Genomic DNA, 21,414 nt, shown 5'->3' with positions numbered 1-21,414 from the left:
ACACTGACTCAGGGCTGAAGAAACCATTTTTTCCTTCTATTAAATCTCTGGTTAGTTTTCTATTCTTTCCCACAAAAGCACTCATAGAGTGTTGGAAATTTTGATAAACAACTGTCAGGTAGTTGTTTCTGTTATTTATTTATATACTTACCCGCTACTTCCTCTTTTTTTATTTATCGCCTATTTAAAAAGCCCAATGTCATGCAGAAATGGAAACATTTTAAATAGTTCTAAGTATGAAAATAAGTATTAATGCCTACAAAAGAACCTTTCCAAAACAGCTTAGCAAATTAGACACAAAATATACAGAAAGTATTTACACCTGACACTCATTGCCTGGTATAAAACCAAGTGCTGAGATATAGTGTACTGTAGAATATGTCAAAACAATAGGCATTCAAAGTATAAATATTGTTATCAATATCATACTGCCCCAAATAAAATGTCTGCCTGATAGACTGAGCTGGTACAAGCAGACTGGCATCATCCTGCTAAAACAACAGAAAATGTCAACCATTAAAATGGGAGAATGAAAGGTTAGAGCCAGGAAAATGACCAAAAATTCCATTAAATTAAATGTATGACACATAAATAAATACCTTCGTACCTAAGTTTGTTTTACTAACTGCAAAAATTTTTTCTCTATGTCGTTATAGAAAAATCAAGTAAAAGTTTGATGCAATGAATAATGCACAAACCAAGCTACAAATTCTGTCAAGTGAATTTTGATCTCCACTTAGGTAGTGTCTTCTAAGAGGCATTCAATAAACGTTTGATTGATCAAAGTCAAGTAAAATGGATCTTGAACAGCTGCCAGAAGAAGAGCTTTAAATTGCTCCTACAACAAAAACAGTGGTAACTAAAGTAAGTAGTCTCAAAAGAACTATACTGAGTAGTCAACTATGAAGTGACACTTTTATTACAGTCATTAAAATATGAAACTAAAAAAATGCTGTCTCTTCTCACATTCTTTAATAGACTTGAACTTGAAAATACTACAAAATAAAAACAGAAAAGACTGTACAAACCTGAGAATATGCCAAAAAACAAATGCACAACAGCAAAAAGCCTAGCTTCAACAGTAAGCCAAAATGCCAGAAACAATTTCCTAAGAGAGAAAATATTTAATTTATTAAAAAATTAATTTTAGAAAACATATTAAATACTTTCTATTTAGAACACTTAAACCTTAACTGGTTCTCAAGATAATTTAAGGATGCATAATAGGGATATAAAATATATCTTGGGTTGACAAAAAATAAAAGTAAATAACTAGATAAATACAATATAGTATAAGTTACAGGTAGGGCAAAGGAAAAAAATAAAAGAAAAAAAGTAAGAAATTCTTTTTAGAAATGAGACTAAAATGGAAAGTAGTACCCTATACACTCTTGCTCATCCATTATAGACACATTTGAAAACATTTTAAAGTATATTTAAAAATACCTCTTAGATATAATTATACTTATTCAATACTGAAGGTTCCTACAAAATATGGAATATGTTCAATGTAATATGTCCAATGTAAAGCATTTGATATTGCTTAAATATTACAGTTCCAAGGAAAGACTAAACTCTCTAATGGGACTAAGATTCAACCACAAAAACGCATTTTAATGTACATGTATTTTAAACTGGGTACAAATCTTATGCATATTTACTAATAGGTTAGGTTTGTGGAGATAAACTACATTATAAGGGCTGTCCAAAGACACCAATTCAACTCTTTGCAGAAAAGTTATTTGATATTATAATGAGAGCCAATGGAAAAAAAAAATTTTTTAACTTCTGCCAGTCCTGGAGCTTGGACTCAGGATCTGAGGCACTGTCCCTGGCTTCTTTTAGCGCAAGGCTAACACTCTGTCACTTCCTGCTTTTCTGTGTATGTTGTGCTGAGGAATCGAACCCAGAGCTTCATGAACGCAAGGCAAGCACTCTACTGCTATGCCATATTCCCAGCCCCAGGATAATATTTTTGATATATAATATTTGCCTAAAAGTCAAATGTACTTTTAAAAAGAAAAAAAATTAAAAAATCATTTTCCCAAAGAAAATTTTATTTTAATCAGAAAATGTACACCAACAAAAGACATAAACTATAATTGATGCTGTACATGAATAAGGAAATCCATCTGCTAAGATTTAACACACAGGAAAATTAGCTTGTTTGTTAAAAAATAAATAAAATCAGAATCAAATACAGTGAGCATTTCAAATAAAAAAAGAAAATTTTATTTTAATGATATGATCTGGAGAAGAAAAAACAGGATCAATATAAATAAATGAATATAGCTTTAATTTGCATATGATCAGTAACACGTGATGGGAAATAAGAAAATGGAAACCTTTTGGATACTTGAGTTCCTTATGCCTTATATGTTAGACAGGTTGACAATAACTATTTAATTAGTTATCTAGAACTCAAGTAGTAGTGCTTTAAACTTTGTTTGATATATAAAGTATTTATAGAAAGATGCCAGGGGCTGACAAAGGGAGAGAAGAGGAATGCAATCATAATATACAATGTACATATGTGAAGATGGAAGCAGGAAACATGAGAGAATGGGCAGTTTTGGGAGAGATAGGGGAGAATGATGGAAAGGGTGACATTGATCAAGATGCATTGCACTTATAAAGTGGCATGCTGTATTGAAACCCCTTTGTACAACTACTTAAAGATAATTTTAAAAGGAGCCAGGTGCCAGTGGCTCATGCCTATAATCCTAGCTACTCAGAAGGTGGAGATCTGAGGACTGTGTTTCGAAGCCAGCCCAGAAAGAGAAGTCCCTGTGAGACTCTTACCTCCAAAAAAAAAAAAAAAAAAGTGGAGCTGTGGCTCAAGTGGTATAGTGCTAGCCTTAAGCACAAAGAGGCTCAGGTACAGTGCCCAGTCTGAGTTCAAGCCCCACAACTGGCAAAAAAAAAAAAAGGTATTTTAAAAAGGAAAAATATTTTTTAAAAAAATCTTTCTCTCTCTTTCTCTCTCCACACACACACACACACACACACACACACACACACACACACACACACACACACACCCCAAAAACAGAGCTGTCAAAAACTGTGACAAGGGGCCTGAAGCTGAATTTAGTTTTTCCTTCTCCCAGCTATGTTTCACTCTGGCATTATACAAGGAAATGTGAAAACTACTGTATTAGCTCAAGGGAACATACATATAATATAAATGTAAACCAGTACTCAAGTGTTATACTGTATTGCATACTATATCATTATAATCTTCAGTGAAATGCTCTAAAGTTTAGAAACATAATTTAAAAACAAAATGTCAAAATTACACATAAATGTTTACACATCAATAAAAAAAAGCCTTTAGCAACCACAAAGAAATTTTATACTTTGAAAGAACATATTTATTGACATTAGTAAGAGAGCATATTTACCATTTGCTTTTTTTTGAATTATTTGGGGCCATAGTGCTAAAGTAACATATATGACCATAAACCACACAGTGACCAAGGGGACAAAATAATAGAATTGGTAAGGTCGATCCATTACTATACATAACACTACTACCAGGAAATTGAGACGAAATAAGACCTATGAAAAAAGAGAAGAAAATAGATTTTATTCCAGGTATACTTAAAGACAGATTCCTCTCTGACAGAATATTAACATAGAAGCCTTAAAAATGACTGTACAAGGGCTGGGAATATGGCCTAGTGGCAAGAGTGCTTGCCTCGCATATATGAAGCCCTGGGTTCGATTCCCCAGCACCATACACATAAAAAATTGCCAGAAGTGGCGCTGTGGTTCAAGTGGCAGAGTGCTAGCCTTGAGCAAAAAGAAGCCAGGGACAGTGCTCACGCCCTGAGTCCAAGCCCCAGGACTGGCAAAAAAAAAAAAAAAAAATGACTGTACAAGTATATTTTACTAATCCTTAATCATATTTGTATAGTCATTGTAAAGAGTTGAACATAAAATATTTATACATCATTATATTAACTGAATCCCAGCAAAGTGCTAGTTTGAGCTGTCCTCTAGCTTCCACTACCATTTTGCTAACGGTAAGGGAAAAAAATATCCTTCATAGAGCTATGGTTTATAACCAGATCTTAGATTACCTCAAGAAAAGGGTTTCCATTTCATTTCTTGTTTGATTGTGACTTATCCCATTTGGGATTAAACTGAGGGTTGTCACATATACAAAGTAATATTGCTGCAATTTAAAAAAGGTCTTTGGAGCCTGTGTTATCATCATCTCAGAGATCAGTTGGAAGTCATTTTAAAAACATAATATTTGAACAGATTTTCAGGAGTGCTCTATCACTTACTATGAAACCATAGGCAGATTATATGAACTTTCTGAGTTTTAGTTTTCTTATCTGTAAACATGAAACAGTATTGCAACAGAGGGTAAATAAGACAATGTTTAAAAACTAGTTAGCTCAATGTAGAAGCTAATAAAACATTTATTAGCTGAAGGATATATAATCTTCAGAGATAAAGCATGTAACAATAATTCTCTAACTATATATGTTTGAACTAAATGAATCAACAATGTTGTCAATTGTATATCAGTGGTACTACTGTACATTTATCTGAATGACTTTGCTCCTATCACCAAAAAATTATCTCAAATTATCAGACACAGGGCTATAATTCTGATACGTTATTTCATAAATTCAAATTATTCTTAGTCTTATACTGGCCCTATTCATATTTCCTTAAAAGTTAGGCACAGAACCATATCAAATTGAAAGAAAAAGAATAACTCAATGGATTCCTACCTGACATACTCTATGGATGCCAAAATCTCCTTTGATCCAAAAGTATGAGAAATGTCCATACCCTGTCTGAAACAGATATGCAGCAACCAGCACTCGAATATGCATGTACACAGGCAAAAACTGTTGACAAGAATAAATTGATAAAAGATATGGTGGCATAAACTATTCCCTGAGTTATCATTAACTTAAACACCAACATATCATAATGTTTTGTTTATAAAGATAATGAAACACAATTTTCATTTGGTATTAACTCAATGAAAACATTCTCAAGGCATTATAGCAGGGATGACAAGAATACAGAGCCTTTGTGATCAAATGGACATAGGTTCAAATTGTAGTTCTGCTACCTTCCAGCTACAGGATTTGGACTTGTCAAACCCACAAAAAGAGACTTGCACCTTCTTTATTAAACAGTTCTTAAAAAACAGGAATGTAGGAGCTGTGAAAATGGCCCAGTGGTAGAGTACTTGTCCCGTATACATGAAGCCCTGGGTTCAATTCCCCAGCACCACATATATAGAAAAAGTCAGAAGTTGTGCTGTGGCTCAAGTGGTAGAGTGCTAGCCTTGAGCAAAAAGAAGCCAGAGACAGTGCTCAGGCCCTGAGTTCAATCCCCAGGACTGCCCCTCCCCCACAAAAAAAGCAGGAATGACATAATAGGAGTTTTATAGATCAATTTGTACCCAAAAGTAATTCAACATATAACAGTGGTAATTATTAACCACCATACAACCTGATTATCCTGGATTTCATATTTCCTTAATGAGGTGAAAGACAAGATAACAAATATTATTTATTTCTTAAATATTCAAGTATTAAACTTCTAAGTAAAATAGCCAAATAACTACTTCTAATACTTAACAAAATACATATTTTAGAAAACAGATGTAAGCATAACTTAGAAATATCCCTTCCCTCCACTTTGTTTTGGATCATACTAGAATTGAAATTTAGGGCTACACATTTAAACTTGCTTATGTGGCTGGTGCTCTACCATTTGAGACACTCCTCCAGTCCTACTCTTCTTTTATGATACAACTGTTTAATACTCCTATTTCACTGTCTTCATCATGATCTAACTCATTCAGATCATTTATTCTGATGTTACAAAGAAACACATCCTCACTTCTTAGGTGAAAAGCAACACACTCCAAATCCATGTATGAAAGAATCATGGGAAATGTTACCTTAATTCTTGGGCTGGGAAAACGAACCAGTGGTAGAGTGCTTATCCTGCATACAAGAAGCCCTGGGTTCAATTCCCCAGCACCACATATATAGAAAAGGCCAGAGGTGGCGCTGTGGCTCAAGTGGCAGAGTGCTAGTCTTGAGCAAAAAGAAGCCAGGGACAGTGCTCAGGCCCTGAGTCCAAGGCCCAGCACTGGCCAAAGGAAAAAAAAAAAAAAAAAGCTACCTTAATTCTCATTGTCTTACACATTTCACCTGACTACCACTTCTTCATCAGTATGTTCACCATCTCTTCAACATACTTGCTGCATTTGTTTTTGGGCTTTTTCCCCTTCTTCCCTCCTTCTCTCTTTCCTTCCCTCTCCTCCTCCCTCCCCTCCCAGTCTTCTTTTTTTTTTTTTTTCCTTAAAATTTTACTTGAGGCAGGGTCTCAATATGTAACCCAAGATGGCCTTGAGTTCATGATCTACCTGCCTCTGTGAGTTACGGATAACAGCAATGTGTCATTTTGCCCACTTCTTTCTTTGATTTTTAAATGGCTTATGGACCGAGCCAATACAACAGCGATACTCATAAGACAATATGCTAGAAATTAACTGTACAACTTGGGGTGGGGGGAGCTGTGAGGGAGGGGGTACAAGTTTGGCAAAAAATGTACTCATTACCTTATGTATGCAACTGCAACCCCTCTGTACATCATGTTGACAATTAGACTTAAAATGTTTTAAAGGCCTGTGAAGTGAAATCTAGCCTTTGCAATTCCTCAATTTCTGTGGGTTCCATTTTATAAACTCATCTGATCACCTTTGCAAGTGTCCAGCATAAATATTGTTTATGACACGTTAATATGTCTTCCCCAAGTGGCTATAAGCATCTTTTGCATGTATCCTGAAATTTATCTTTTAGATATTAATATTCTCAGAGGAAAAAAACCCTAAATATATCATAAATTTTTCACAACTCCTTCTAACTGAACTGGTAAGATTCCCCATCCTCTAAACTGGTCTTCCTGTAGTTCCTTGTCAATTACCTTTTGTTTATCTGTTTATTCAGTCCTAACATATTCTTCCTCTTCCCAAATTTTGCTTAATCAAACCCTATTCTCATTCATATGAGGTTAAAAACCCCAATGCTGGCTGGACAATTATTAACTGCTATAAAGTTCTTTTTCTTTAAAAGTTGAAATCCATCTGTAAGAGCTACAAGTTCAGTCCTCTAGTACAGCAATATCCTACCTGTCAATGTAGCTATCACAACATTTAAAAAGTTAAAAGAAATAAATCAAATTAATTTTAACAAATATATTTAACTTAATATATACTAAATACTGTAACTTCAATAAGTACAGTGGATAGTCTACTTTCTTTTCTATATGAAGTTTTTTAAACTTAGCATTAGTTTATTATAATTAACTCTACTTAACCTGAGATGTAGTCCACACATCTCAGTTCTGACTAGCTACATTTGAAATGCTCAAGAGCTCTATGTAGCTACAGATTACTATAACAGAGTGTAGCTATAGATCTATATTAAGTAATCTTTCTGACATCTGATCTGCATGCAAGTATCTGACACAAATGTCAAACCTATGTTGACCATTCCCAATTACTTCAACCACTAACCACTTTCCATAAAACATGCTCTCAAGTTCCTTGGAGACTTGAGCTGAGAAATCTGGTAATTATATTTAAATAGCAAATACAATTCACTTAAACTGAATTAAATATACTATTTTAACAATTTCAAGATCCTACCAATACTGGCCTACTATAAATTTCAGGTACTATTTCTCTGAAAGTTTTACTATAATATATTTTAAACCACAACAAAAGCCAAAATGCCAAGCTATGCTGAAAAACATTAAGTGTTGTAGAGCAAGTGACGGCACTCCTAGGTACTTAAACATGGTACTAGTCGAAAGAAAGGTGGCTTCTTACATGACCACAGTATCATCATCATACCCAAGAGAGTTAATATGAAAACAGTGCATCTACTCTAGAACGCATCTTTAAATGTCTCTGATTTTTCTTCTACACAATGAAAAAAATTCTATCTACTATGGTCATATATACCTATAATCCCAGAACTTTGGAGGTGGAAAATAGGAGGATCTCAAGTGCAAGGTAAGCTTTTGAGACTCTCAACAAAGGCTAAGATATAGCACTGTGGTATAGCTAAAATGTGCATATTCCTAGGCTCAGTTTCCAGCACTGAAAAAAAAATTAAATCTAGGGGCCACAAATCAAGAGTAACACATTACATTTAGTTGTTCTTCAGTCTCAATCTAAATGGGTTTTCTTTTCATCTTTCATCAAATACCAAAACAAAATTTAATTTTGTACATATATATATGTGTGTATGTTTCTATATATTTAAGATCTATTTGAAATCAAAATACAAAAGATTAAAGAGATAGACTGACTGGTTCTATTTTTTTTTTCTAGTTCCCCAATTTTCTCTCAGAACTTTCCATTCTTTCAGTCAGATTTCTTAATGAAACTCTCAGAGGAAAAAACAAACATGCACAATACAGTGGAAAACAAAATTACAAATACCAAGCAAGTAGCTCGCTCTATATTAAGTTCACAGCATTTTAAATGTAGTACATATTTGATAAGTAAATTTTATTTTAAAGGAAAATATACCAACAATCCCAATCTGCTAGGCCATCTGGTTTACTTTAATAGTGCTCTGAAAATTTTAACATAGTTTTTCTTTTGTCATGAAACATGGCATGAAGTTTGATATATTTTATTCAAAACATGACAATAAGGTAATTAAAATAATCATGGCAGAAAGGGGGTAATAAGTATGACAAGAAATGTACTTACTATCTTATATATGTAATTGTAACCCCTCTGTACATCACCTTGGCAATAAAATAAAATTTTTAAATATCGTGGCAGTTAAAATTTTTAATGAGATTAGTCTCCCAATTATTCAGGAACAAAGTCCCAAAATATATTGTAAACAGTACTAACAATGTTTGTCAACGTACACACAGGTAATTTTTAATGACAAAATGTGATATAACAGCATAAGAGTGATATGTTAATTAATCATTAAAAATGATCTGCTAATGAAAAGTATGTTCTTCCAGAGCAGGGTATTTTTTTCTTTTTTTGTAAATTAGAATGAATTGGGAGGTAATCTAAGAAGATGTATTAGAATATTAGGTTTTTGATTATAATAGAATGCCAAACTGTCTTCATCCTTTTATTATCTAAATTCTATCTGGAATCATTGAGTTGAGAAACTTAATCTTCCATGAATTCTTTCTATTTTTTTAATAGAAATATCACCCTGTAATATGTCATCAATTAATTATGTCTCTACATGGTATTTTCTTAAAACAAAACACGTTTCCCCCCAAATTAACTCAGTCTTTATTCATGTCAGCAGTATTTCTCTAATTCAGCATTCATCTCTAGTTACATTTCAGAGAATTTGAATTCATTATATAATTTCTAAGTAGGCTTATAAAGTAAGTCTTGTTGTCTCCATCTCTCCTTGCTTCAGGTATCTTTTACTGTCTTAGCTCAACAATAACTATTCAAATTCCTTAGCTCCAGCTCAAATTCACAGCTTCAGTATTCCTAGGAACTTATTGTTGCCACAAGCATATATATATATATGTGTGTATATGTATATGTATATGTAATATAATATATACTATAGTCATATAATTTCAATAAAAAAGTACATGTCGGGCTGGGGATATAGCCTAGTGGCAAGAGTGCCTGCCTCGGATACACGAGGCCCTAGGTTCGATTCCCCAGCACCACATATACAGAAAACGGCCAGAAGCGGCGCTGTGGCTCAAGTGGCAGAGTGCTAGCCTTGAGCGGGAAGAAGCCAGGGACAGTGCTCAGGCCCTGAGTCCAAGGCCCAGGACTGGCCAAAAAAAAAAAAAAAAAGTACATGTCATTCCATTGCCTTCTATCCTTCAAATCATCCATAAAAATCATCAACTTCTGGAAATAAGAGACAACAAGATATAATACTGTTTTCCAATTTTTACATATGTGAAAAAGCAGTAATAAATTATTTACCTTCCTAATGCTATACTGCTATGTATTTTTTCTTTTTTGCCAGTCCTGGGCCTTGAACTCAGAACCTGAACACTGTCCCTGGCTTCTTTTTGCTCAAGGCTAGCACTCTACCACTTGAGTTACAGCGTCACTTCTGGCTTTTTCTATGTATGTGGTGCTGAGGAATCAAACCCAGGGCTTCATGTATGTGAGGCAAGCACTCTACCACAAGGCCATATTCCCAGCCCCAGGGTGCTATGTAATTCTAAAACATTCTTTTCTGATCGCTTCTTTCTTATGTCTGTTTAGCACTGATTCAAATACTGTTTATGAGAAGTCATGGTCATGTATTTTATATTCACAAATAAAAGAATCAATCAGTTTGGGGGTCCCAAATTACAAGTAAGTTTCTTACTTAATTTTTTTTTTCTTTTTGCCAGTCCTGGGGCTTGGGACTCAGGGCCTGAGCACTGCCCCTGGCTTCTTTTTGCTCAAGGCTAGCACTCTACCACTCGAACCACAGCACCACTTCCAGCTTTTTCTGTTTATGTGATGCTGAGGAATTAACTCAGGGCTTCATGCATAGTATGCAAGCACTCTACCACTAAGCCACATTCCCAGCCCCTTAAATTTTTTATAAAAATGTCTTCATCAGTTAGTCTGAACCTTCACTATAAAAGCCTAGGTAAAAAGTTGTTAGGCTCACCTACAAAACTTTTTAATGCACTGTAGCAAGATGTTACAATTAAGAATGAATATATTTTCTTCTAACCCTGCCATATCCAAGGTAGCTACAGATCAAGAAGAAAAGGGACTCATCCAGGTACAAAGGGCAATGCGTCACCAAAGAGTCTTCCACTGCATACAAGAAGCAGTGCTTAGGAATATGGCATCAAATAAAGAGCCCTTCAGTTCCTTCTATTATGCTAGCATTAAAGATAAGTCAATACAAATGAATTGTTTCCTTATCTTCTTGAGCAAAACTCATTTTACTTTTAAAGTTATAGTTTCATAAAGTCAGGAGAAGAATGAAAAGGTAAAATGATTAGGTGGGAAATCAGAAGGCTCTCTGAACAACAGAGAACATAAAAGACAAAAAGAAAAAAAATGTCCTTAAACAAAGAGTAAAGTGACTTGTATCTTCTGAACTTAAATTCAAAATACTTACTGTACTTGCTCCAGAGATATGATAAATTAAAATCACAAGTTGCATCCAGCCTTTCCATTCATCTGTTTGTTCTCTATTTAATACTTTAGTCTGCATAAAGGAACCAAAATCTGTTTAAAGATTCACCAAGAAGTAATTCTTCAGATTATATATTATTATAATATATCAAAACTAATGCTTCTATAAGACTCTTGGTGGGGGAGTTAAAAACCTTTTATTCATGTTAAAACATGCAGTTAAGCTATTTTTAATATAATTTGAAAAATGTAAACTACAGGAGTTTTGAAGAATTCAGTTGATTTTCAGTTTTATATTAAAATGACATTTAAACTATGACAGATGTATTTATAGATTAAAAATGATATTTGATAAGAAAATTTTAGAATTCCAGAGTTAAAAAATATTTTACAATTCTCATAATTTATTGAGAGAATAAAGCTCTATTATTCTATTTTCCCTAGTATGCTTTTATTGGAGAAGAACAGATTAATCATCCTCATCTGAAAATTACTTCTGCCAACAGAACTTAATTCAAATTAAGTCACACTTTGTAAAAACATTATGCTAATATTCTGAGCAATGACAGCAATTCTGAATTAAAAAATTCAGAATATCATGAGTAGTCATGGCATCATTATTTACATTCCAATTTTTGGGAAAAGATCTGCCTAGCAGATAAATATAACACGTTTGTGCATATAGGAATTATATATATTTATATATAACTATATATTTAATTACATATATACCTGTATATACAGGTGAGACTATAGTACCTAGCATGTGAAGATTGAGTACTAACATCAGAAGAGTTTCAACTTTCCAATTTTTTAACAACCTTTTGCTTGACTCTCTGAATTTCCTCCAAATTATTTTGAAAAACAGTAGTTAATGGGAGAGGATAATAGAATAGGTATGACAATGATCAAGATATACTATACTCATAAACTATGATGTTGAATTAAAACCTTTGTACAACTACATCAGGATGATTTCTAAAACTGAAAAAAATAAGAATTCAGTAAGTGAAATTCCTTAGCCTTCATCTGTATACATGTTTGTTTATTCTGGCATACTAAATGATATTTAACTTAGATTTTATAATGAGAGCAGATGGATAACATGAGGTATAATAAAAATCAATTCTTACCTCTTTTGTATTTTCATTGTAAAATATTCCCAATACCAAGATATAGATAATGGGAATAAAGAAAGATGAATGAGTATAAAATTTGTTTTCCTTCATAAACAAATTTGCACGGTCGCACATATAGAAATAAGCCATAATTAGGCCAAGTTTGCAGAAAGACTGTAAAAGTATTTCTAATGGAGACACAGGGGTAGTGATAATATTTTTCTTTTCCTCTCCACTTTCCAAATCAGTACAAGGCTTATTCTTCCGATGAGCATTACGATGAATAATGTAAAAAATCAAATATCCAATAATAGATAATGTGAAAAAACAAGCAGCTAGCTTCTGTATGAGAGTAAGAGGAGGCTGAGGTTGACAACAGGAACCATCTACAGGCTTCAAAATCTTATTGCAATACACATTCATAAGAATCATGGCACTCTGTGAACAAATCAAGTTATTTGGTTATTATCTTGTCAGTGATGTATTTCACATTTGATTTTTCTCCTGTGAATATTTTTAAGTTTTTAACACTGCTACAACCATATTTCAAGCACTCATGCACACATAATAGTATTCCTTCAATCTGTAATAGCTAGTTCAGGGTGTTTCAAACTTCTGGTTATGATTCATAATAAATTTGTTTATAATGTGACCCAGGAAATATTTACAGGAAACAACATTTTTCCTTTCTATTTGGAATGTACTCTATGGTTTCATTCTTCACGGAAATAAAAATAACCAGAAGGGGGGAAAATGCCACACAAAATCACATGGATTTCATAGCTACTAATTAATCGTGACCTTTGGTTTAAAAACAAAAACAAAAAACTGACATGCTAGGCACTGGTGGCTCACACCTGTAATTCTAGCTGCTCAGGAGGAAGAGATGTGAGCATAGTGATTCAAAGCCAGTCAGGGGAGGAAAATCCATGAGATTCTTATATCCAACTAACCACCCTAAAAAAAGTGCTGGAAGTGAGTTGTGGGTCAAGTGGCAGAGCACCAGTTATGAGCAAAAACAGCTCAAGGATAGACCTTCAGTTTAAACTCCAAGATTGAAACAAAATAAATACAGATGTCAAGGACTACAGAGTTTGAATCAGCAGAAATTCAAAACAGAAGATACCAGACTATAGGGTCCCAGTTTGTAGATGTGAAAAAATATATATATAAAATAACTGCCACAGCAAAATTCTTAATTCTCAGCAAACAATATTTGTATGTTTTTCTGAAGGAGAATAAAGAACCTCTGCTTTTTATTGTCAAAGTGATGTACAGAGGGGCTACAGTTTCATATGTAAGGCAGTGGGTACATTTCTTGTACAATTTGTTACCTCCTCCCTCATTTCCCCCTCTTCCTCTTCCCCCTTTCCCTCTTCCCCCATGAGTTGTTCAGTTGGTTTACACCAAATGGTTTTGTAAGTATTGCTTTTGGAGTCATTTGGCTTTTTATCCTTAAATCAGGTATTCAAAGGGTTCATGAGAGCCTCATAAAAGGTTAAGAACCGTTGCTTTCTAAAAGAAAAAGAAAAAAGGAACTATCCATTCTACTATTTGTGAAAGTTGTGACTGTGAAATTCTCTTTCACACTTACCATTCAACATGGATTGAATTTAATATGTATTCTGTATCAAATGTGTGCTCTTTTCTGAAGTTTAATTTTATAAACATAAGGCTTAAGGCAAGGATAGCATAAAGTACTTCCAAATGAATACGCTAGGAAACTTACAGGCTTTTTTCCTTTGTTTCTGCAGTACTAGGGTTTGACCCTGGCCTTCATGCTTGCTTGGCATGTGCTCTACTGTGGAGCCACACCTCCACTCCTTTTCGCTTTTGTTCTTTTCAGGCCAGGTTTGTTGCCTAGGCTGGCCTAGAATGCAGTCCTCCTGGTGTTAGCCTCTTGAAGATTGCTAGTATTATAGGTGTAAGCCACCAGACTCTGCTGGAACTTCCAGATTTCACATAAGATATACTAACAGTAATTAGAACTCAATAAACAAAGTTTAATTTCTTTCCTTTCCACACCTTCAACTTTTAAATATACTAAACTCTCATTTCTTTTCTTTTAATTTAATTAATTAATTTATTTTTGCCAATCCTGGGGCTTGAACTCAGGGCATGGGTACTATCCCTGAGCTTCTTTTCTCAAGGCTAGCACTCTACCACTTGAGCCACAGCACCACTTCTGGCCTTTTCTGTTTATGTGGTACTGAGGAATTGAACCCAGAGCTTCATGCATGCTAGGCAATCACTCCACCACTAAGTCACATCCCCAATCCTAAACTCTCACTTCTTTATATGGCCAGCTAGATAATTAAAAACCAAAATATGTCCAGATATATCCTTAGACTATGAGTAAGTTAGACACAATTTAAAATATACTATTTATAATCATGTTAGTCTATAACCAATAAAAATCATAGCCTCTATCTACTGATAAACATACTCTTACCGTCTCTCTACTTGATTCAGGAAGATGTAAGCCATCCAAAGATTCCATAATTGTTTCTTGAGCAATTAATTTGGAAACGCTGAACATCTTAACATTTGACTTTGAATTTCTGGTGCTACTATTCAAAATACTGACTGCAGCTTCATTGTAGGCATCTATTTTCTCATTAGTGATCATTTTCCTATTTTCACTTAATAGATCTTCATAAACAGGATCTGTGTATGAAACACATTTTTAAAAGCAAATTTTAAAAATCCTTATTAATCATGCAAGTTAGCTGATCTACATTCTATACTTTGTTCATAATGTCCAGCTGATACCAAGGACCTAACTATTAATTTTTTGCATGGTTTACTGGCCAGCTGGCCAGTAGATTTGCATAAAGCTGGCCATAGATTTTCTTGTTTATATTCAAATTTTGAGTCAACTAACAGCTTCCTCAAATTTAAGAAACTTTTATCTCTTCTTTACATACACAGATTTGGGGAGACATTTTTATGTTCCAATATGTCTTAAGAGTTTTAAATTTTGTGGTTGTACCTGCACTATCACTGTATCTTATCTGAGTACATTGGAAACTGTGTATACTGGTATTAGAACTAGGAAAGTGAAAGGGAATACCAAAATCGAGAGACACAGGATAAAAAGACCAACAACTACAAAAGCAATACTTGTAAAACTGTTTGGTGTAAACCAACTGAACAGCTCATGGGGGGAGAGTGAAAGGGGGAGGGGGGAATGAGGGAGGAGGAAACAAACAGTACAAGAAATGTATCCAGGGGCTGGGGATATGGCCTAGTGGCAAGAGTGCTTGCCTTGTATACATGAGGCCCTGGGTTCGATTCCCCAGCACCACATATACAGAAAATGGCCAGAAGTGGCGCTGTGTCTCAAGGGGCAGAGTGCTAGCCTTGAGCAAAAAGAAGCCAGGGACAGTGCTCAGGCCCTGAGTCCAAGCCCCAGGACTGGCCAAAAAAAAAAAAAAAGAAATGTGTCCAATGCCTAACGTATGAAACTGTAACCGCTGTACATCAGTTTGACAAGAAAAATAAAAGAGTTTTAAATTTTGGATACTGAAAACAAGAAATTAAAATTGGATTTTGGAAGGCTGACTAATAAAGAATAATAGCCAGTTTTTTTCTCTCCTGTTACTGATTACTTTTGTAAACTTTGGTGTCACAATTCAGATGTAATACTAAGGATCGAGGTCTGTCTATTCCATCATTTATTACAAGCAATACAAATTTACTTTTTCTCATTTTAGTAAGAAAAAGATTAACAGTGAGTCTGTAAATAAAACAGGAATTGAGAAAGAGGTTATCAGTATACTTTCTTATTTCGTTTACCTTGATATCCAACTTGGAAATAATCTTAAGAGTTTCTGACGAACAACTTGAATTGTTAAAACATCCAAGGCATTTTATATTGTGTTAGGAATTACAAATGGAAATTGAATAAATTCCTGACCTAATGTCTGCTTTCTCTTGAAGAATTTCATTACCAAGTATAAATTATCTGGTATTAATTTAAATGCACTGTGAATTCAAAAGAATATTTACTTCTAGTGATTCTAAGATGAACATTATTAATAATTTTCTCTGTATTTTCCAACCACAATAAATATACTTTGTTAAAAAGAATCACAAGTGAACATGTTATTTGCCTTTAGGATTCCTCTTTCTGCAGTCATTCTGCCTGCTCAGTTTCCTTGGAGGATTTTTAAAATTTATTTTATACTTATTATGTTTATTAGTCTGCTCCTAAAAGTTTAACAGCAAAATCTAGTTTATTCTAATCTTGCAAACCTTACTTCAAAATTTGTTCTCATAAAGCAGTTAATTCCATCTCCTGAAACAAGATATAATAAAAAACAACTCCTTAAGATGTATACAAAATGACACTTCCATTACTCCTTTCTTACCTTGTAAGACCCAATAAACATCACTGGTCTTAGCCAATTTTTCCAAAAGTGGTGCTATGGAGGTAATGTTCATTTTATACTGAGAAAGTGCTTCACTGCTACCATTATGAATCTTGATGGACCACTAAGAAGTAAAAATTAGACATTAATTCAGTATTTAAGCACAGGGCCTTTCAAGTATATAATTTACCTATTATAATAAGGATTATTATTTTATTGTAATTCCCATTTTAGTTACTATTAAATAACATTTGGTCAAATTATTTCATTAACTATATGAAGACAGTTATAAGGAAACTGTTATAAAATGTGATTTTCAATTTATATTAGCCAAGAATAATTCTAGATATAATAATATCAAGCTTTAACACTATATTTACTAAATTCATTCAAATCTTTTAATAAAATTTCCCAGTCTGGTTGATTTGAATAGGAATTAAAATATAAACACAGCCGAGTATTCCATTTTACATAAATTACTTTTTTTCTTTACATGTCCTTAGGTGTGAAACACAGATTATTAGGTTAGAACAAAAAGAGCACTTACTGTAGCTGCTCCTGCTACAATCACATGGGGCTTTGCAACAGAACCCTATAAGAAGAAAACCTTTGTAAATGTACTAAACACCAATTACTTCCTCTGCTTATGCCTTAAAATACAAGCTCTGCTTCTTCTAAGTGCATCTTAAGTTGCTAGAAGTCCCTACTGGGTTCTGTTCCAGTTACAATAAGATTTTAAGTTGGTTCCATATTTTAGCACTGGCAAAATGTGCTGCCCAGATGCTGCTGAGTAGATGAATGGATCAAGAAAATGTGGTACATATACACAATGGAATTCAATGCCTCTATCAGAAATAATGAGACTGCCCCATTCGTAAGGAAATGGAAGGACTTGGAAAAAATTATAGTAAGTGAATGAGACAGACTCAAAACACAAATTCTATGGTTTCCTTCCTTGGTAATAATTAGTATATGTCTAGGATAGTCCTAGCAGAAGATCACAATAGCTCAATAGCTATGTACATATGAACACATAAGATGATGCTAAGCGAAATGAACTACAAGTTATGGAAATAAGTGGTTTACCATTGTCGCTATTTTCAATGTACCATCTGAAATTATGCCACTTTCTTTTGTCTTTCTTCCCCAGGGTTTTACCCCTGATGCCACTGTTACTGATTTCAGTACCCTGGGTATTGTATATATGTTTATTAGAACTAGGGAAGGGAAGGGGAACATCAAAATGGAAAGACAAAGGGTAAAAGGCGAACCAATGCAACAGCAATACTTACAAAACTATACTCCATAATCCAACTGTACAACTCATGGAGGGGGAGGAAAATGGGAAGGGGGGAAGGAGGGAGAAAATTGAAGGAGGAGGTAACAAGTTTAATAAGAAATGTACTCACTGCCTTACGTATAAAATTGTACTTCTCTGTACATCACTTTGACAATAAATAAATAATAAAAGATTTTAGACATGCAATGTCTAAGATTCACTGACATGACTATGTGGCTATATTGTATAATATAATGCACACATGATTATTCTTTTGCTCTTCTTAGGGAAAAAATTCTTAGTTTTAACAAAACAACAGTATTCTGAAATGTGAACAAACTGCTTTAAGTAAAAGCTCTAGTGTAGGATGTCAGTTAATTAAGAGGTATTCATGGATACCTACAGGGTATAAGGTATAAGTATTAAATAAAACCCAAGGTCAGCTCCCTAAGGAAACAAAATCTTTTGGGAAATCTAACTTAACTGATAATTATCAAAGAGCACAAGCAGAAGAAAAAAAAAACACTTGGAAATCCTCACTAACTGTAATTTGTACTATTTTATAACATTGTATGTATTGTTAGTATGATAGTATATATGTATATTATGATAATTACACAGTAACGAGTAGTTTACTAAATTCTTTCTCTTAAGCTATTTCAATATAGATTCTTACCTCCCCATAAGTTACCAAGGAAGATGGTGAATGTATACTATAATACACCTTCAGAGCCAGGCCCTGGTGGCTCATGCCTATTATCCTAGCTACTCAGGAGACTGAGCTCTGAGATTCGCAGTTCAAAGCCAGTCTGGGCAGGAAAGTCCAATTAACCATCAGAAAACTGGATGTGGCACAGTGGCTCAAAATGGTATAACACTGGCCTTGAGCTGAAGAGCTTAGGGACAACATCCAGGGCCAGAGTTCAAGCCCCATGATCGACCGAAAAAAACCCACCACCACCGACAACAACAACAACAAAACCACCTTCAGAACTACTGGAATTCTATCAGGATCACTCATAACTTCATTTGTCTAACTTTAGAGTCACTGCACTTTCTATGCCATCAAAGATCTGATATTACAATGCTCATAAGAAACAAATAAGCAAGAAATTTTATTTTAAAACCATATAAATCAAAACAACTGCTACATTCCCATTATAAATAAATGTTCAGTGTCACCCAAAACTATTTCCAGTTTAGCATGCTTTACATTGCAGAATTTCTTTCCTTTGTCCTCATCCAAAAACAGCCCCCTTTCTCTCTTCATCTTCTTTACATGGGCTGTGGTTGTATTCCTTCTCCTCAGCACAAAGTTTTAATTCTCAAGTTCCAAGAGAAAATGTGTGAATGCTCTTCCTTCTTGCTTCTACTCTTTTTTTTTTTTTTTGGCCAGTCCTGGGCCTTGGACTCAGGGCCTGAGCACTGTCCCTGGCTTCTTCCCGCTCAAGGCTAGCACTCTGCCACTTGAGCCACAGCGCCGCTTCTGGCCGTTTTCTGTATATGTGGTGCTGGGGAATCGAACCTAGGGCCTCATGTATCCGAGACAGGCACTCTTGCCACTAGGCTATATCCCCAGCCCTGCTTCTACTCTTATAACTCCACCTCCACATTCTTTTCACAAGGGCATAAACAAATAAGTCTCCCTGTCTCTTCCAAATTCTTTCTTCTTTTCACTTCTGCAACTGTGATCCATTTTCTCCTCTGACAGTATCACTTTTGTACTGCTTCTCTCCTCTCCTTCCTTCCCTTAACATGTTAAATCATCCTTATTCTCAAAACAAAAAAATTCTGCCCTTCTTTTATTTATTTATGTCAGAACTAGAACTTGAATTCAGACATTCAAGGCCTCCAATCTGCTATCTGCAAGCACTCTGCCACTTGAGCCATGCACCCAGCCCCTCTTTTCTTTTGTTACTTTTTGTTCAGACCACAATCCTCATACTTATGTCTTCCAGTAGCTGAGTTCTAAATAACTTTTTGCTTAGGCTGGACTTGAAGAATGGTCCTCACAATGTGCACTCTCCAAGTAGCTAAGATTACAGGCAATCTAACAGTTTTATAAGCCGTCCCCTCACACCCTTAGAAACAGATTACTTTAAAAAGCATTCTGTCCTCAGTCTGCTAATATCTCACATCCATGCCTCAATTTAACAAGATAATCTGAACTTCACTATCTATTTAAACCATTTTTTACAGCCTACTAATGAACCTTGAATTGGCAAGCCCCTTAGTTTCATTCTACCTTATCTTCTTGAAGTAAAATTCTTATTACCTTTTAAATTTCCCTCATTCTCTGGTATGTGATATTACAGTTTTTCCTCTCTTAGTTTTCTTCCTACCCCTTTCTACTTCTACTTCTCAGAGTCTTCGCAGTAATGAAGTCTCTTTAATCTCTAACTTTTCTATTAAATTTCTTCCATTCAAATAATTTCAAATATCACTTTAATCCATACCAAGACTTCCCCAGTCTACCGAAGGAGCTAACTTCTTAATGACTTCCATTCACTTACAGAATTAAATCTAAATTGCCAGTTTCCTCATAGTTTCACCCAATTTACTCCCACTATTCCACCATATTTGTAAAATTTTCATTCTCTCTCAAATGCCCTAAAAATGACATAAATCAATGTCCTTATTTTTAGGAAATAAACTTTGAGATATTGAAAGGTAGACAAAAATCAGGTTAAAATAAATACAGTTTAAAATATCATTCATAATCTACAATTTGCTTGCTTCAGCCTCTCAAGTGCTCAGATGACAGACATACCCTACCACACCTAGCTTGATAACTTAGGTTTGAATTAGCTAAGGTATAGCAGGAACAGACAATTTTAACATCTGGAAAGTCTAGTGTGAGCAGAGTCTACCTGGTGCTAATAAGGCAGAGCTACTAGGTCAACACCTTGTCAGTGAAGTGCTAGAAAAGCTTAATTGCTCTAAAGAAGGTGAGTATAGACTGGAATAGGCAAGTAAAGATCAAAACAATACTTGCTTGAAAGATTTCTAAATTTGGTTCCTCAAAAACAGACCTGTTTTCAAATACAGACCTCAGTCCACACCTTGATACACTGTTTCATAGAACCATTAACTTCTGGATGCCATAGAAAATCCTGAAAGAGAAATGTTAAAAATAAAAAAGTAAACAATATTCTTATTTCCACCACTTAAACAAATATTAAATCTCTCACAAAGGACATTATCATCTCCCATCTTAATTTGAGATGTCTCATAATAGTTCCTATGTTCTTTCATCTCCTCTACTCTCCATAGTTAGCCTGGATATTTTCTTAAAAATTTAAATCTCATCTTTTCATATCCCTTTTATGAATGCTCAGAATAAAATCCCAAAACACTTTAATTTGTTAAGAAGGTGGAGAATGTGAGTGTTTCACCTGTCTCTCTGACCTGGCTTGTGCTACTTCTGCCTTTGCTCTCTACAAACTTCTTTGGTCCTCATTCAGCTCCTGATGTTCCATGCTTTCC

At 34.4% G+C, this 21,414-nt stretch overlaps 1 protein-coding gene across 1 annotated transcript in view; it reads right to left on the bottom strand.

Moving 5' to 3' along the window:
* The window catches only part of Casd1 (CAS1 domain containing 1), a 44,387-nt gene that overhangs the window by 11,836 nt on the left and 11,137 nt on the right, over positions 1-21,414 (bottom strand). Inside the window, exons 5-13 of the mRNA XM_048340043.1 lie at positions 20,979-21,041; positions 17,197-17,241; positions 16,650-16,773; positions 14,729-14,943; positions 12,292-12,714; positions 11,142-11,231; positions 4,752-4,871; positions 3,405-3,561; positions 1,029-1,108 (exon numbers count right to left, since the gene is read on the bottom strand). Coding sequence (XP_048196000.1) covers positions 1,029-1,108; positions 3,405-3,561; positions 4,752-4,871; positions 11,142-11,231; positions 12,292-12,714; positions 14,729-14,943; positions 16,650-16,773; positions 17,197-17,241; positions 20,979-21,041 — 1,317 coding nt within the window. The remainder of the gene's footprint in view (positions 1-1,028; positions 1,109-3,404; positions 3,562-4,751; positions 4,872-11,141; positions 11,232-12,291; positions 12,715-14,728; positions 14,944-16,649; positions 16,774-17,196; positions 17,242-20,978; positions 21,042-21,414) is intronic.

Source organism: Perognathus longimembris, chromosome 2 (genome assembly GCF_023159225.1).
Source record: "Perognathus longimembris pacificus isolate PPM17 chromosome 2, ASM2315922v1, whole genome shotgun sequence".
Taxonomy (NCBI): Eukaryota; Metazoa; Chordata; class Mammalia; order Rodentia; family Heteromyidae; genus Perognathus; species Perognathus longimembris.
This window is presented reverse-complemented; position numbering and strand designations above follow the sequence as displayed.